Genomic DNA, 19,122 nt, shown 5'->3' on the forward strand with positions numbered 1-19,122 from the left:
CTCAGTATTTCATCCCTTTTTCGAGTAAACTTTTAGAACTCCCTGCATGCTTCAGTATTTCACCCATACTAAAGTTTGAACTCTTTCGAGAGGGAGATTTCAATACACTTATCTCTCAGTTTTCGATAATACATTTGGCTGTCCTCTTTTAGGGACTGGCACTTAAGTGGCTTTTTTTTTGTGCTTCCTTTTTGTTGCCCTAAGGCAAAGCCCCTCTTACAATGAAAAAATGAATAAATAAATAAAATCTGACACGTCTTCATTATTCCCTCGTGCACGAGTAACGCGCACTGCACTCCAGAGGCACTAAAAAATGACACAGCTGACGTTGTTGTAACTCAAGAACCAAGAAGAAATTAATCACTTAAGAAGGAAGAATGATACAAGGATGAAGAAATGAAGAAGGAAGTAAAATGAATATATGCGGGAAGATGATAAACACAACAGCAGGTACCAAGATTACGAGTAGCTATCAGCACCCTGAAAAATGAGAGATGAGACGTGACCACCGAGGAGAACAGCAACATGCGGTGAGTCATCACAAGACTAACAGAGCCGGAGAATAGCAGCAGATTACAGGGAGAACCCAGGTGGCTACCACTAAATTAGTACACAAGGGAAGCAGATGTCGCCGGCAGCAAATGACATAGACAAGACGGATAGCACACTATAGGACACGCCTCTTCCTTTTTCCTGATTAGGGGAAGATGCGATTACCAAAGTTATTCGAGAATTAACCTTATTGAAAGCATGATGAAAGTATGGAAAATAAATATAGTTTCTTGAAAACTAACCTTATTAAAAGTGTAAGAAAATTAATCGTATGATCGAAGTATAGGAAAATGAAAATAGTTGGTCAAAAATTAATCTTATTAAAAGTTATGGGAAAATAAACCGTATGATCGAAATATTGGAAAATATATTTTATATAAATGGAAGCCTTGTTGGGGCAAAATGTCGCTCTAACATCACTAACAGTAAATTTTGAGGTGTAGGAGACGGAAATAGAGAGAGGGAGACAGAGACAAACTAGACAAAGCTGTCAAACCAGAGAGGGTCAAGATGGCCAAGCCACCATTCACAGTACCGTTAAGTAGACCCAGACAGTTGTAATGCAGTCAGGATAAAATGTTGGTGTTATACATTGACAGACGGGGATTGGGTATGTGTAGGTTGTGCTTTTTCATTGAATATTAGTTGCCTGGTGTATGTAGGATGTGTTTTATCATTGAATGTTAATTGCGTTAAGTGAGTGATTTGAATCGAAAGTTTAATGTGAAGTGTTCCGAGATACTTGATGGAATTTGCGTGAAGAGAGATTAATGCAATTTTCGTAGTTTTTCGTTGTTGTCGGAAGTCGTACATGATTACATGATCGTCTGAGTGTAAATATATGTTACTAATGCAAATTAAGTAAAAAATAAAATAAAATAAAATAAATAAATAAATAAATAAATAAATCCGTTCCCTTGAATACAAAAAGGCCAGTCTTATAGAGATCGTGCAACATAGGAGCACGACAACGCCACCACAAGGAGCAACAGGAAGCAAAGCTGATACTGATAAGCGGCAGTGCTTAGGTATCCATGGTGAACTCTAGTCGTGTGAAGCGAGGGAGGTATCGGCGCTGTGTAATAACATCAACAAAAGAGGAAGTAAAGTGAGAGCTTTTGTAACTAGCTCTACTTGAGAACAACTACAGCCATGACTGCGTATCTTAAAGCTACAACTGCCATGACTGTGCATCTTAAAGCTAAGGGGTGCATTTTTCTGGCCTGTTTTATATTATTTTTCCTACTCTGGCTTGTGCTTCAGGTAAATATGACGAACGATTCTCTTAATTTGTCAGATGTCCACTTAGTGTCAAGTGTGTTTGTTAATGTTTTACAGGTACTGTTACCCTATTACAAAGTTCGAGATCACAATGAGGTAAAATATCCACTGTAGAGGCAATTTTATTTATTTATTTATTTTTTTTATGTATATGTGTGTATGTGTGTGTATGTGTGTGACAATCAATTCATTAAAAAAATCGAGCGAAGAGCAAATGTAATGTAAAATAACCATAGTCTGGTTGTTTAACACTTATGAAACCGCCTCTTAATGGGTTCTGTTGAACCCATTTCATTCCCTTTCACCTATTCATTTACAACATTATCCATTAACAACAAAAAGCCAACTTCTAAAGGAAATCTGAGTCGTGGCTGATGACAATGAACTGACCGCTGACTCTGGTTCTGCGAACATTGACAAGGTTGTGACCGGGATGTTACACTTTGACACTTCTCACCAGTATTGGTAAAAAAATATGGACCCTTCCCAAAAATTTTATACATGACGTTTATAACCTACCCTTCACGAACTGCGACGGCAGTTCGTGAAGTCTGACTACTTCATGCCACCTATTAAAATTCTTCCCAATGATGTTTTCCATGCCCTCTCTGGCCTAAACCCTCGGAAGGCTTATGGACCTGATGGGGTCCCTCCTATTGTTTTAACTGTGCCTCCGTGCTTGCACCTTGCCTAGTCAAACTCTTTCAGTTCTGTCTGTCAACATCTACCTTTCCTTCTTGCTGGAAGTTTGCCTACATTCAACCTGTTCCTAAAAAGGGTGACCGCTCTAATCCCTCAAACTACCGTCCTATTGCTTTAATTTCCTGCTTATCTAAAGTTTTTGAGTCTATCCTCGACAAGAAGATTCTTAAACATCTATCACTTCACAACCTTCTATCTGATCGCCAGTATGGGTTCCGTCAAGGCCGCTCTACTGGTGATCTTCTGGCTTTCCTTACTGAGTCTTGGTCATCCTCTTTTAGAGATTTTGGTGAAACTTTTGCTGTTGCCTTGGACATATCAAAAGCCTTTGATAGAGTCAGGCACAAAGCTTTGATTTCCAAACTACCCTCTTACGGTTTCTATCCTTCTCTATGTAACTTCATCTCAAGTTTCCTTTCTGACCCTTATATTGCTGCTGTGGTAGACGGTCACTGTTCTTCTCCTAAATCTATTAACAGTGGTGTTCCTCAGGGTTCTGTCCTGTCACCCGCTCTCTTCTTATTATTCATTAATGATCTTCTAAACCAAACTTCTTGTCCTATCCACTCCTACGCTGATGATACCACCCTGCACTTTTCCACGTCTTTTCATAGACGTCCAACCCTTCAGGAGGTAAACATATCACGCAGGGAAGCCACAGAACGCCTGACTTCTGATCTTTCAAAAATTTCTGATTGGGGCAGAGCAAACTTGGTATTGTTCAATGCCTCAAAAACTCAATTCCTCCATCTATCAACTCGACACAACCTTCCAGATAACTATCCCCTCTTCTTCAATGACACTCAGCTGTCCCCCTCTTCTACACTGAACATCCTCGGTCTGTCCTTTACTTATAATCTGAACTGGAAACTTCACATCTCATCACTAGCTAAAACAGCTTCTATGAAGTTAGATGTTCTGAGACGTCTCCGCCAGTTTTTCTCACCCCCCCAGCTGCTAACTCTGTACAAGGGCCTTATCCGTCCATGTATGGAGTATGCTTCACATGTCTGGGGGGATTCCACTCATACTGCTCTTCTAGAGAGGGTGGAATCAAAAGCTTTTCGTCTCATCAACTCCTCTCCTCTAACTGACTGTCTTCAGCCTCTCTCTCACCGCCGCAATGTTGCATATCTAGCTGTCTTCTACCGCTATTTTCATGCTAACTGCTCTTTTGATCTTGCTAACTGCATGCCTCCCCTTCTTCCTCAGCGTCGCTGCACAAGACTTTCTTCTTTCTCTCACCCCTATTCTGTCCACCTCTCTAACGCAAGAGTTAACCAGTATTCTCAATCATTCATCCCTTTCTCTGGTAAACTCTGGAACTCCCTGCCTGCTTCTGTATTTCCACCTTCCTATGACTTGAATTCCTTCAAGAGGGAGGTTTCAAGACACTTATCCACCAATTTTTGACCACTGCTTTGACCCTTTTATGGGACTGGCATTTCAGTGGGCATTTTTTTTATTAGATTTTTGTTGCCCTTGGCCAGTATCCTTCCTACATAAAAAAAAAATAGAAAAAAATAAAAAAATAAAAATTACACTATACCTTCCACATGATGCATATATATATATATATATATATATATATATATATATATATATATATATATATATATATATATATATATATATATATATATACATACACACACACACACTATCGCTATCAAGCTATAATCCTCATTTTATTCTCTCTCTCTCTCTCTCTCTCTCTCTCTCTCTCTCTCTCTCTCTCTCTCTCTCTCTCTCTCTCTCTCTCTCTCTCTCTCTCTCTCCTCTCTCTCTCTCTCTCTCTCTCTCTCTCTCTCTGTCTGTCTCTCTCTCTCTCTCTCTCTCTCTCTCTCTCTCTCTCTCTCTCTCTCTCTCTCTCTCTCTCTCTCTCTCTCTCTCTCTCTCTCTCTCTCTCTCTCTTTCTTATGTTAATAATAATCACTACTAATAACAAAAACACAGTGTGTGTGTGTGTGTGTGTGTGTGTGTGTGTGTGTGTGTGTGTGTGTGTTGGTATCAGATTGTGGTTAGGTGGTCATAGATTACTTGATCAAGATAACTGAAGATAAGATAAGCTACAAGTGACAACTTCCTCTCGCCGTTTCTTCTCCTCCCGTGCACACCGTCCTTTTGATTTTGAAGGCTGGTGTTTACTCATGAAGGAGTTTGAATTTATTGTCAGCCTCCGTGATGTCCATGACACCTCATGGTGTTTATGTAGTAATGAGGCAGTGGTGGAGGTTTAGTTATATGCGAACTGTTGTGATCGTCTTTATTCGTGAAGTATAATTACACTGTCAGCCTCCAGACTCACACACACACATACCTAACTACAATCTGATAGCAACACTCTCTCTCTCTCTCTCTCTCTCTCTCTCTCTCTCTCTCTCTCTCTCTCTCTCTCTCTCTCTCTCTCTCTCTAGACCCACGAGATTCCCTGACAATCTAAACCTAGGTGAACCTTCATTATTAAATCACATATACACTAACTTTAATAGTATCTTTACATGAGATATTTTACACTTCCCTCTTTTTTTATCATCTCCCAGTTTTTCTAAAAAAAAAAAAAAAATCCTTGACCAATCAAAACACAAAACTTCATAAAATTGAATTTAGAGACATGTTAGATATTGATAAACTTTTTTTTTCGCGAAAACTCTCTTCCGTTGAATGGACTGATATTTTGTCTTCTCAAGATGTTCATAAAAATTTCGACATTTTTCTTAATTAGCATGCAAGATCTATATAATGAATACTTTCTATTTAAATCTAAATTTATATCTAAAAAGAGGCTACTAAACCCATGAATATCTCAGCACATAATCAATTCCATAAAAATTAAAAATAATTTGTATGAAGTTTTTAAAATTGGTATTGTCACAGGAAGAGAATTCAAGGACTATCGTAACACACTTAATCATATAATCAAACAAGCCAAACAATCCTATTACATGGAAATATTTACAGATTTTAGAAATAACACACGGAAAATATTGAACACCATTAACAAATTATATAAACACAATAATAGATATAATAATCCAAGTTACATAACAACAAACAATATTAACATTACTGATCCATTATGAATTTCTGAATTTTTTAACCAATTTTATACAAGTATTGCTCCAAGTTTTCATTAACATCTCCCCCCAGGCACTTGTAACCCACTATATTTTATCAGTGGTGATTATCCAACTTATATGTAAGTTTCTCCTTTTGTTTCCAGTGATGTTATTAATATTATTGACTCACTAAAAATAGGAAAGCTAATATAAATCAGATGCCAGTGTCCTTAGTCAAAATCAATAAAAAAAAAAAATGGCAATTCCAATCACCATATTATTCAATCAGTCTGTTGAAACAGGTAAATTTCCGAATGGCATTAACCAAGCGACTGTTATCCCTATATATATATATATATATATATATATATATATATATATATATATATATATATATATATATATATATATATATATATATATATATATATATATATATATATATATATATATATATATATATATATATATATATATATATATATATATATATATATATATATATATATATATATATATATATATATATATATATATTCATTCATTTTTCTGGTAAAAATTACCTGCCTGCTTATGTATTTCCTACTTCCTATTACTTGAACTCTTTCAAAAGGGATATTCTAAGATACTTGTCCTCCGTTCTTTGGATCATTCTTTTCACATCTCTTTGTGACCTCACTTTCATTAATTTTTGTTGCCTTTGGCAAGTATTCCTCTTACAAAAAAAAATAGATATTTTTTATATAGTTTGTTTTGATATATATATATATATATATATATATATATATATATATATATATATATATATATATATATATATATATATATATATATATATATATATATATATATATATATATATATATATATATATATATATATATATATATAGATATATATATATATATATATATATATATATATATATATATATATATATATATATATATATATATATATATATATATATATCTATATATATATATATATATATATATATATATATATATATATATATATATATATATATATATATATATACACACATATATACACACACACACACACACACACACACGCACACACACACACACACACACACACACACACACACATATATATATATATATATATATATATATATATATATATATATATATATATATATATATATATATATATATATATATATATATATATATATATATATATATATATATATATATATATATATATATATATATATATATATATATATATATATATATATATATATATATATATATATATACACATTTTTTTTTTTCTATGTAGGAAGGAAACTGGCCAAGGGCAACAAAAATCTAATAAAAAAAATGCCCACTGAAATGCCAGTCTCATAAAAGGGTTAAAGCAGTGGTCAAAAATTGATGAATAAGTGTCTTGAAACCTCCCTCTTCAAGGAATTCAAGTCATAGGAAGGTGGAAATACAGAAGCAGGCAGGGAGTTCCAGAGTTTACCAGAGAAAGGGATGAATGAATGAGAATACTGGTTGACTCTTGCGTTAGAGAGGTGGACAGAATAGGGGTGAGAGAAAGAAGAAAGTTTTGTGCAGCGAGGCCGCGGGAGGAGGGGAGGCATACAATTAGCAAGATCAGAAGAGCAGTTAGTATGAAAATAGCGGTAGAAGACAGGTAGATATGCAGCATTGCGGCGGTGAGAGAGAGGCTAAAGACAGTCAGTTAGAGGAGAGGAGTTGATGAGACGAAAAGATTTTGATTCCACCCTGTCTAGAAGAGCAGTATGAGTGGAATCCCCCCAAACATGTGAAGCATACTCCATACATGGACGGATAAGGCCCTTGTACAGAGTTAGCAGCTGGGGGGTGAGAAAAACTGGCGGAGACGTCTCAGAACGCCTAACTTCATAGAAGCTGTTTTAGCCAGAGATGAGATGTGAAGTTTCCAGTTCAGATTATAAGTAAAGGACAGACCGAGGATGTTCAGTGTAGAAGAGGGGGACAGTTGAGTGTCATTGAAGGAGAGGGGATAGTTGTCTGGAAGGTTGTGTCGAGTTGATAGATAGAGGAATTGAGTTTTTAAGGCATTGAACAATACCAAGTTTGCTTTGGCCCAATCAGAAATTTTAGAAAGATCAGAAGTCAAGCGTTCTGTGGCTTCCCTGCGTGAAATATTTACCTCCTGAAGGGTTGGACGTCTATGAAAAGACGTAGAAAAGTGCAGGATGGTATCATCAGCGTAGGAATGTATAGGACAAGAAGTTTAGATTTAGAAGATCATTAATGAATAATAAGAAGAGAGTGGGTGACAGGACAGAACCCTGAGGAACACTACTGTTAATAGATTTAGGAGAAGAACAGTGACCGTCTACCACAGCAGCAATAGAGCGGTCAGAAAGGAAACTTGAGATGAAGTTACAGAGAGAAGGATAGAAACCGTAGGAGGGTAGTTTGGAAATCAAAGCTTTGTGCCAGACTCTATCAAAAGCTTTTAATATGTCCAAGGCAACAGCATAAGTTTCACCAAAATCTCTAATAGAGGATGACCAAGACTCAGTAAAGAAAGCCAGAAGATCACCAGTAGAGCGGCCTTGACGGAACCCATACTGGCGATCAGATAGAAGGTTGTGAAGTGATAGATGTTTAAGAATCTTCCTGTTGAGGATAGATTCAAAAACTTTAGATAGGCAGGAAATTAAAGCAATAGGACGGTAGTCCTACTGAAGGAATTCAAGTCATAGGAAGGTGGAAATACAGAAGCAGGCAGGGAGTTCCAGAGTTTACCAGAGAAAGGGACGAATGATTGCGAATGCTGATTAACTTTTGCATTAGAGAGATGGACAGAATAGGGATGAAAAAAAGAAGACTGTCTTGTGCAGTATGGCCGCGGGAGGAAGGGAGGCATGCAGTTAGCAAAATCAGAAGAGCAGTTAGCATGAAAATAGCGGTAAAAGAACCTAGAGATGCGACATTGCGGCGAAGAGAGAGAGGCTGAAGACAGTCAGTTAGAGGAGAGGAGTTGAGACGAAAAGCTTTTGATTCTACCATGTCTAGAAAAGCGGTATGACTGCAACCACCCCACAGACATGTGAAGCATTCTCCATACATAGACGGATAAGGCCCTTTTACAGAGTTAGCAGCTGGGGGATGCGAAAAAATGGCGGAGAAGTCTCAGAACACCTAACTTAATAGAAGCTGTTTTAGCTAGAGATGAGATGTGAAGTTACCAGTTCAGATTATAAGTAAAGGACAGACCAAGGATGTTTAGTGTAGAAGAGGGAGACTTGAGATGAAGTTACAGAGAGAAAGATTGTAGCCGTAGGAGGGTAGTTTGGAAATCAAAGCGTTGTGCCAGACTCTATCAAAAGCTTTTCATACATCTAAGGCAACAGCAACAGACTCTATCAAAAGCTTTTGATATATCCAAAGCAACAGTAAAAATTTCACCAAAATATCTAAAAGAGAATGACCAAGACTCAGGAAGGAAAGCCAGAAGATCACCTCTAGAGCGGCCTTGACGGGACCCATACTGGAGATCAGATAGAAGGTTGAGAAGTCATAGATGTTTAAGAATCTTTCTCTTGAGGATAGATTCAAAAACTTTAGATAGACAGTAAATTAAAGTAATAGGACGGTAGTTTAAGGGATTAGAACGGTCACCTTTTTTAGGAACAGGTTGAATGTAGGCAAACTCCCAGAAAGAAGGAAAGGTAGATGTTGACAGACAGAGCTGAAAGAGTTAGACTAGGCAAGGTGCAAGTACGGAGGCAGAGTTTCGGAGAACAATAGGAGGTACCCCATCAGGTCCACAAGCCATCCGAGGGTTTAGGCCAGCGAGAGCATGGAAAACATCTTTGCTAAGAATTTTAAAGGGTAGCATGAAGTAGTCAGAGGATGAAGGAGAAGGAGGAACAAACCCTGAGTCGTCCAAGGTAGAGTTTTTAGAAAAGGTTTGAGAGAAGAGTTCAGCTTTAGAGATAGATGTGATAGCAGTGGTGCCATCTGGTTGAATTAAAGGAGGGAAAGAAGAAAGAGCAAAGTTATTGGAGATATTTTTGGCTAGATGCCAGAAGTCATGAGGTGTCCTGAAAAGATCTCAGTATGGCCTTTGATTAAGTTTTCTTTGATTAGAAATATAAAATTTATTGTTGATTAATTGAGATTGTAATTTGTTTGCATTATGGTATTGCTAAATTGTACTGTTTACTTGTATATTTAACATCTTATGTATTTCGCTTTCCGTAATTGCGCATGTCGTTGTTCGTGTGTGGAGATTGTGACTTGGGAGTCGGATGACGTGGCGAATGCGATCTTGCTTCCCCGGTAGCCACCTGGGCTGCCTTTCATTTCACTTGGGAAATCTGTGTGGTGAGGTGGTGGTGTTGTGTGTGTGGGTTCTAGGGAGCCGGCTCCATGTCCCAGCTGCAGGGATACGAGGGTGTTGGCACAAGGATTACAGTGGCTCAGGTGTGCGGCAGGAATTTTGGGTGAGTTTAACAAGTTTGTAAGCCATCTAGTGTAGTTTAACATACCGATTGATTATTCACTTGTGTTACCACAACTGTGCTTGTGTGATATGTGAGTGGTAGGTTTATAAAGACGTCCTGTTGCAGTGTTTGTGGCTCGGGATCTGTGAGACATGTGTGATCTACTCCCAGGAATGTTACGCACGGATTAATCTTTGTGTTGATAGTGGAGGCACTGTGTGAGTCGCATATAATGTAGCTGCGTGACAAATGTTGACATTGATTAAGATTCGTAAACATTGTGATTATAGCACATTGAATGGAGTGTTTAGATGGGGTACCAAACTGTATTTAACATGCACTTTATCAACAGGTTCGACCTTATAGTTAAGAGAGTTACTTCCGGTGCTATCTTACTTACACATTAGGAGTGTTTAGATGGGGTACCGAACTGTGTTTAACATGCACTTTATCTATAGGTTGGACCTTATAGTTAAGAGAGTTACTCCCGTTGCTGTCTTACTTACACATTGGTGATACATGAAGGGGGTTAGATCTTGAAAGATTTTGACATTTTCTATTAATGAAGGAGTTTTTTGGCTAGTTGGAGAACAGACTTGGCATAGTTCCGGGTAGAAACATAAAGTGCATGAGATTCTGGTGATGGAAGACTTAAGTACCTTTTGTGGGTCACGAGAACAGGGTATGTTAAACCAAGGTTTGGAAGGTTTAGGTCGAGAAAAAGAGAGGAATGTACGCCTCCACGCCAGACACTATCACCTCTCTTATGCGCTCGGCACACAGAGATGGGTCTTTGCCACGGAAGCAGTAGTCATTCCAAGGAAAATCAGCAAATTACATCATCAGGTCTCCCCAACTAGCAGAGGCAAAACGCCAGAGGCACCTTCGCTTAAGTGGATCCTGAGGAGGGATTGGAGCGATAGGACAAGATACAGATGTGAGATTGTGATTGGAGGAGCCCAGTGGAGAAGAGAGGGTGACAGCATAAGCAGAAGAATTAGAGGTCTGGAAAAGGTTAAGAATGTTGGGCGTATCTCCAAGACGGTCAGGAATACGAGCAGGGTGTTGCACCAGTTGCTCTAGGTTGTGGAGGATAGCATAGTTGAAGGCTGGTTCACCAGGATGGCCAGTGAAGGGAGAGGAATGCCAAAGCTGATGGTGAACATTGAAGTCTCCTAGAATGGAGATCTCTGCAAAAGGGAAGCGAATTAGAATGTGCTCCACTTTGGAAGTTAAGTAGTCAAAGAATTTCTTATAGTCAGAGGAGTTAGGTGAGAGGTATACAGCACAGATAAATTTAGTTTGAGAGTGACTCTGTAGCCGTAGCCAGGCGGTGGAAAACTCGGAAGATTCAAGAGCGTGGGCACGAGAACAGGTTAAGTCGTTGCGCACATAAATGCAGCATCCAGCTTTGAATCGAAAATGAGGATAGAGAAAGTAGGAGGGAACAGGAACAGAAAAGTTGCCTCAGACACCTGAGTTTCAGTGAGGAAAAGAAGATGAGGTTTAAAAGAGGAGAGGTGGTGTTCTATAGACTGAAAATTAGATCTTGGACCGCGAATGTTGCAGAATTTAATGAAGAAGTTGAGGGGGGTGTCAAGACACTTAGGGTCGTTATCAGAAGAGCAGTCCGACCTGGGGACATTTGTGGTCCTCTCCCGAGATGGGTTCCCCGAGGCTGGTGCAGGAGTGTGTATATATATATATATATATATACTCGTATATATATATATATATATATATATATATATATATATATATATATATATATATATATATATATATATATATATATATATATATATATATATATATATATACATATATATATATACATATATATATTTTATGAAGTCAATTCAGTGTTGTGTGTATTAACGACCAGACCCTCAACGAGTTAAACACGGCAGTACATTAAATACAAAAACAAAATCAAGCACGGTAACGGTTATATCTTTCTTAGTTTGTCTCTGTAAGAAAACAGTTACGTATTCCAGAAATGCTGCTAACTACTATTTTAATAATAAAGAAAATAATTCAAAATGAGAATTACGTTTTTTTTCAGAAACCTATCATTCCCGTGTGGCATATAATTGGTATGCTTTATAAAACAAATAGGGAAAATAACAAGCTTTGTGAAGAGATTTCTAAACTGCATTTTACTTGAGTAATAAGACAGGACAAAGGCCAGATAATGGGAAAAATCCAAGCAAATCCTTTATTTATTTATTTATTTTTATTTATTTATTTTTTTTTCTTTTCAGACTACGAATACAACAAAAGCAAGCCTGAACTCTGAGTCTCCTGCTCCAAGATCCCTGCTGAAGGTAGTAGAGCCTGCAACACGATATCACAGGCAAGCAAGGCAATGGAACAATGGCGTCAACCAACACGAAGATCAACATGACGGAAAGAGTTCCTTCGCAAAGGAAGGTACTGGATTGATATCTTCTGAGTTATTGCAGCAGTCTTTTTTTTTTTTTATGTAAGAGGGCAACTGGTTAAAAAGAAAATATGAGCAAAAGCAAAAATAAAAAAAGAGGCCCACTTATTGCCAGTTCTCATATAGATGTCAGATGGAATGGTAAAAAAATATATATATATGGTAAAAAATAAATAAAAAAAAACCTGAAGATAAGTGGCTTCAAACCTGCATGAAGTAGTCGGAGAGTGGAAGAGAGAGGAACAAGACATGAATCATATAAGGTGGAGTTTTTAGCAAAGGTTTGAGCAAAGATTTCAGCTTTAGAAACAGATGAGATGGCAGTGATGTCATCAGGCTGAAATAAAGGAGGGAAAGATGAAGCAGTATAGTTATTAGAGATGTTTCTGGCTAGGTGTCAGAAGTCACGTGAGGAGTTAGATCATTGACACTTTCTATTAATGAAAGCTTTTGCCTATTTGGAGAACAGACCTGGCATGATTGCAAGCAGAATATAAAGTGCATGAGATTCAGGCTATGGAAGGCTCAAGTGCCTTTTCTTGGCCATCTCTCTATCCTGTATACCACGAGAACATACTATTAAACCAAGGTTTGGAAGGTTTAGGGCGAGCCAAAGAGTGAGAAACCAGATACTATCCCTTCCGTTATGCGCTCGGCACACAGAGACGGGTCACTCACATAATTAGCAGAAGTAAAACGCTAGAGGCGCCTCCATTTTTGCGGATCCTGAGGAGAAATTGGCACGAGAAAAGCACGAGACAGAATGACAGTTTAAGCAGAAGGATTAGAAGTTAGGAGTATTTTGAAGATAGTGAGGGATACGAGTAGGTGCTCGTAGCTACACTAATTGCTGGTTCATTATTGTGATGAGTAGCACCAGAACAAGAAGAAAGAAAGAAAGAGATGAAGATGACAAGATAGTGAGGAGAAAGAAGAGAGAGAGAGAGAGAGAGAGAGAGAGAGAGAGAGAGAGAGAGAGAGAGGGTGCCGGAAGTACGGTAGTTAATGTCTGTTCCTACTCCGTTTTGTGTAAGAATTATATTTTAATCACCTTCCATAATTTCCCTCAAGTTTTGGGAAAAGTTTGAACGAAGAGTTCAGCTTTAGAAATAGGTGAGATGACAGTGGTGCTATCAGGTTGAAATAAATGAGGGAGAGATGTTTTTCCCTAGGTGCCAGAAGTCACGAGGGGAGTTTGATTTTGAAAGATTTTGGCACTTTTATTAATAAAAAGTTTTTGGCTAGTTGGAGAACAGACTTAGCATGATTCCAGGCGGAAATATAAAGTGCATGAGGTTAAGGTCAATACCTTTTGTAGACCACTTTTCTACAGTGTATAGCACGAGAACAGACTGTGTTAAACCAAGATTTGGAAGGTTTAAGACGAGAGAAAGCGTGAGGATTCTACGCTTCCATGCCAGATTCTAACACCTCTGTAATACGCTCAGCACACAGAAACGGGTCTCTGACATGGAAGCAGTACTCTTTCCATAGAAAATCAGAATAATACCTCCTCAGGTCCCCCCAGTTATCAGAGGCAAAACCCCCAAAGGCGCGTATGCTTTAGGGGATCCTAAGTAGGGATTGGAGTACAGATATGAGATTGTAATCGGAGGAGCCCAACGGATAGGGTAATAGCATAAGCAGAAGAATTAGAGGTAACGAAAAGATGAAGAATCTTGGGCGTATCACCAATTGCTCTAGGTCATAGAGTATAACGAAGCTAAAGGCTAGTTCACCAGGATGGTAAATGAAGAAAGGGAAAAAACAAACTTGGTGGTGAACATTGAAGTCTCCTGGAATGTGAAGATCTCTGCGAAAAGGAAGAGAATCAGGATGTGCTCCACTTTCGAATTAAGTATTCAAAAATATTTTTACAGTCAGAGGAGTTACGTGAGAGGTATATAGCACATAAATTTAGTTTAAGAGTTTTTTTTTTTTTTAAATGCGAACAGGATCTGAAGCGGCAATCAAAAAATGAAGGATAAATGTCTTGAAAACTTCCTCTTAAAGGATTTCAAGTCATAATAAGGAGGGAATACAGAAGCAGGCAGGAAGTTCCAGAGTTTACCAGAGAAAGGGATGAATGATTGAGAGAGAATACAGGTTAACTCTTGCATTAAAGAGGTGGGCAGAATAGGGATGAGAGAAAGAAGAAAGTCTTGTTCAGCGATGCCGCAGAGGAGGGGAAGGTTGCAGTTAGCAAGATCAGAAGAGCAATTAGCATGAAAATAGCGACAGAAGATAGCTAGAGATGCAACACTGCGGCGACGAGAAAGAGACTCAAGACAGTCAGTTAGAGGAAAGGAGTTGATGAGACGAAAAGCTCTTCATTCCACCTTGTCTAAAAGAGCGGTATGAGTAGAATCCCCCAGACATGTGAAGCATATTCCATACATGGACGGATAAGGCCCCTGTATAGAATTAGCAGCTGGGTGGGGGGAGGAGGGTGAGAAAACCTGGCGGAGACGTCTTCGAACATCTAATTTCATAGCTGCGTTATCTAGAGATAAGATGTGAAGTTTCAATTTAGATTATAATTATAGATTATTTAGATTTAGATTATAGATTATAGAGTTGTCTGGAAGGTTGTGTCGAGTTGATAGATGGAGGAATTGAGTTTTTGAGGCACTGAACAGTACCAAGTTTGCTCTGCCCCTATCAGGAATTTTAGAAAGATCAGAAGTCAGGCGTTCTGTGGCTTCCTGCGTGAACTCTTTACTTCTTAAAGCGTTGGATGTCTACGAAAAGACGTGGAAAAGTGCAGGGCGGTATCATCAGTGTAGGAGTGAATAGGATAAGAAGTTTGGTTTAGAATATGTTTCGTGAATAATATGTAATGAAGTACCAGCTGCCCACCAGCCAGCCTGGGCTCACCTTAACTTCACCACTGAAGTGAAAACTAAAAACAAATATCCTGCCAGGATAAACAAACATGAAACATACAAAAAACACTTTAATGAATATCAAAATAAATCAATACACAACTCGTGTAAACTCACAACAAAAAAAGAAAATAACTAAACAAACTTGTACACCTCAAAACTTCCAGCTGAGGGACACGACGGGTAACCCTCGTTCACACAAACGCTTCTGGTCCCCTGCTGACAGTGTTGGCAGACGTCTCCTTGTTACTACAAACTGATAGGGCTTAGGGTGGCCGCACACTACACCACTCCTCCACTAGACAGGTACACGCTGGTGGAGACGGCTGCGGCTACGGTCCTTAAGCATCACCGTGAAACTCCTGCAACACACCCATGGTGCACTCTAATCATCCTCTCTCCCGCTCCCTATATTTCATTAACATCCAACACTTTGCCCAACTATATCTTCACACTGAAATACACTGTCACATACCTGCTATGCTGACAAAGCCACACAATCCAGACCTCTAAACCAAAGCCTCAAGTGTCCGTGTTCCGCGCCAAAATCCCTCCCGTTCCAAAACAACCACTTCCCATCAAACCCCACGCTAAGCGGCTGAACATCGCGATACGCCTAGCTCCGCCTAACTTCTCACAAATAGGAAGAGAATGGGTGACAAGACAGAACCCTGAGGAACACATAGATTTAGAAGAACAGTGACCATCTACCACATCAGTAATAGAACTGTCAGGGAGGAAACTTGAGATGAAGTTACAGAAAGAAGAATAGAAGCCGTAGGAGGGTAGTTTTTTTTTTTTTTTATGTAGGAAGGACACTGGCAAAGGGCAACAAAAATCTAATAAAAAAAAATGCCCACTGAAATGCCAGTCCCATAAAAAGGTCAAAGCAGTGGTCAAAAATTGATGAATAAGTGTCTTGAAACCTCCCTCTTCAAGGAATTCAAGTCATAGGAAGGTGGAAATACAGAAGCAGGCAGGGAGTTCCAGAGTTTACCAGAGAAAGGGATGAATGATTGAGAATACTGGTTAACTCTTGCGTTAGAGAGGTGGACAGAATAGGGGTGAGAGAAAGAAGAAAGTCTTCGCAGCGAGGCCGCGAGAGGAGGAGAGGCATGCAGTTAGGAAGATCAAAAGAGCAGTTAGGATGAAAATAGCGGTAGAAGACAGCTAGAGATACAACACTGCGGCGAAGAGAGAGAGACTGAAGACAGTCAGTTAGAGGAGAGGAGTTGATGAGACGAAAAGCTTTTGATTTCACCCTGTCTAGAAGAGCAGTATGAGTGGAATCCCCCCAGACATGTGAAGCATACTCCATTCATGGACAGATGAATTGTACAGAGTTAGCAGCTGGGAGGGTAAGAAAAACTGGCGGAGACGTCTCAGAACACCTAAGTTCATAGAAGCTGTTTTAGCTAGAGATGAGATGTGAAGTTTCCAGTTCAGATTATAAGTAAAGGACAGACTGAGGATGTTCATTGAAGAAGAGGGGATAGTTGTCTGGAAGGTTGTGTCGAGTTGATAGATGGAGGAATTGAGTTTTTGAGGCATTGAACAATACCAAGTTTGCTCTGCCCCAATCAGAAATTTTAGAAAGATCAGAAGTCAAGCGTTCTGTGGCTTCCCTGCGTGATATGTTTACCTCCTGAAGGGTTGGACGTCTATGAAAAGACGTGGAAAAGTGCAGGGTGGTATCATCAGCGTAGGAGTGGATAGGACAAGAAGTTTAGTTTAGAAGATTATTAATGAATAATAAGAAGAGAGTGGGTGACAGGACAGAACCCTGAGGAACACCACTGTTAATAGATTTAGGAGAAGAACAGTGACCATCTACCACAGCAGCAATAGAACGGTCAGAAAGGAAACTTGAGATGAAGTTACAGAGAGAAGGATAGAAACCGTAGGAGGGTAATTTGGAAATCAAAGCTTTGTGCCAGACTTATCAAAAGCTTTTGATATGTCCAAGGCAACAGTAAAAGTTTCACCAAAATCTCTAAAAGAGGATGACCAAGACTCAGTAAGGAAAGCCAGATCACCAGTAGAGTAGCAATAGGACGGTAGTCCTATTGCTTTAATTTTTAGGAACAGGCTGAATGTAGGCAAACTTCCAGCAAGAAGGAAAGGTAGATGTTGACAGAGTAGATAGACTTTGACTTGGCAAGGTGCAAGCACGGAACCGTAGTTTCGGAGAACAATAGGAGGGACTCCATCAGCAGGGCCATAAGCATTCCGAGGTTTAGTCCAGCGAGTCATGGAAAACAACTACGAAGAATTTTATTAGATATAGCATGAAGCAGTCAGAGGGTGGAAGAGAGGGAGGAACAAGCTCTGAATCGTCCAAGGTAGAGTTTGCTGAAAAGGTTTGAGCAAAGAGTTCAGCTTTAGAGGAAGAGTGAGTGTAGAGTAACAATATCCTCTTCACTGTACAAACTTGGTTTGTTCTTCACTAAAAATCTCATCTGAAAATTTCGTGTCCCTCTTCTTGGTAAAATTGCTTTCATGAAGTTAGATACTCTGTGCTGTCTCCGTCGATACCTTTTCTCTTTATCTGTCCACGTCAAATGTTCCTCGTCTCATTGATTCGTCCGCTCTAATAGATCGTTTTGATTATCTCACTCATCACTGCAATATTGCATTTGCATTTTACAGTTATTTCCATGTTGCTGTTCTTCCCAACCAGCTACTTGCATACTTCCCACCCTTCCTCTGTCTCGCTATACAAGATCCTATACTTACTCTCATCCTTATTCCCTCCACTTTGCTTTATGTAAGAGTTAGCTGAGTCTTTACCCTCTCGTCCCTGGATGTTTACATGTACCTATTTCTGTTTTCGTTCTTTCTGCAAATTGAACTGTTTGAAAAGAAGTGTATGAAGGCAACGCTGAAAGCAACCTGACCGCCTCTTTTTGCTTTTGGCCTTTCTTTTTTTTTTTTTTTTTGAGGGGGTGAACAACAGTGAGTGGACCTTTTTTTTTCTAGGAGGGTGGCCTTTCTGACACATAAAGAAATAAATAAAATGTCAAGTTTTTTTCTCGCTTCCTTTCTGTACTAACCGCCTAAATCTCAATGTAACTCTGTGTACAGTGCAGTACAGTACAGTAGTTTCAGCCGCTCAGCTACAATTTCTTTTATCAACCACTCCTTACCATTACCCTTATAAGTATCATTGTTACACACGATTTACTTGAGTGTTAAATGAAAGAGAATTTACCAGAATGACAAACCAATTTTTCCTTTCTTATTATCCGTCCTAAGACCCACTCATAATTATGACACCTTGTTTTTCTGGTGATAACGTGGATGCTACGTTTACAGAACGAATTAGGTCTCCGAGGAGCTGCCCCACCGATGACGTGTTCATTTGCCCGAATGGTGAAGAGATCTGTGTGGCACAAGTTTGTGACGGTAATAGTGACTGCAATGATAGTGAGGACGAGAAATCATGTGGTAAGTAAGACGCGAGTTGTTGCCCTTTCTACTCCCTTTTATGAAGTTTACTGTTTGCAGTATGTTCCTTATCTAAAGTTTTGTAAGGTTATGGCATATCTGTCACTGCCACTACCGTTTGGAACCACAAAGATTTCATCCATGTCCTGTCTATCGCCTTCACTAGTTTTCTTTTCCATTGCTCATTTGTTTATTTACTGATTTTCTCATGTATAATTTTTCCAAAAATAGAGTATAAAACACTATTTTTACTCATAAAATAACTGA

At 38.8% G+C, this 19,122-nt stretch overlaps 1 protein-coding gene across 5 annotated transcripts in view; it reads left to right on the forward strand.

Moving 5' to 3' along the window:
* The first annotated feature begins 1,557 nt into the window (after positions 1 to 1,557).
* LOC135110177 (very low-density lipoprotein receptor-like) overlaps positions 1,558 to 19,122 on the forward strand; it is a 53,796-nt gene continuing 36,231 nt past the window's right edge. For 4 of the 5 annotated variants that reach the window (XM_064022186.1, XM_064022187.1, XM_064022185.1 and 1 more), the window contains exons 1-3: positions 9,871 to 10,080; positions 12,345 to 12,513; positions 18,724 to 18,855. In XM_064022186.1, coding sequence (XP_063878256.1) covers positions 9,886 to 10,080; positions 12,345 to 12,513; positions 18,724 to 18,855 — 496 coding nt within the window. In that variant the 5' untranslated portion in view covers positions 9,871 to 9,885. Of the gene's footprint in view, positions 1,816 to 9,870; positions 10,081 to 12,344; positions 12,514 to 18,723; positions 18,856 to 19,122 lie in introns of those variants that run through there. The other variant, XM_064022184.1, reaches the window with a different exon arrangement.

This window comes from Scylla paramamosain, chromosome 20, assembly GCF_035594125.1.
Source record: "Scylla paramamosain isolate STU-SP2022 chromosome 20, ASM3559412v1, whole genome shotgun sequence".
Taxonomy (NCBI): Eukaryota; Metazoa; Arthropoda; class Malacostraca; order Decapoda; family Portunidae; genus Scylla; species Scylla paramamosain.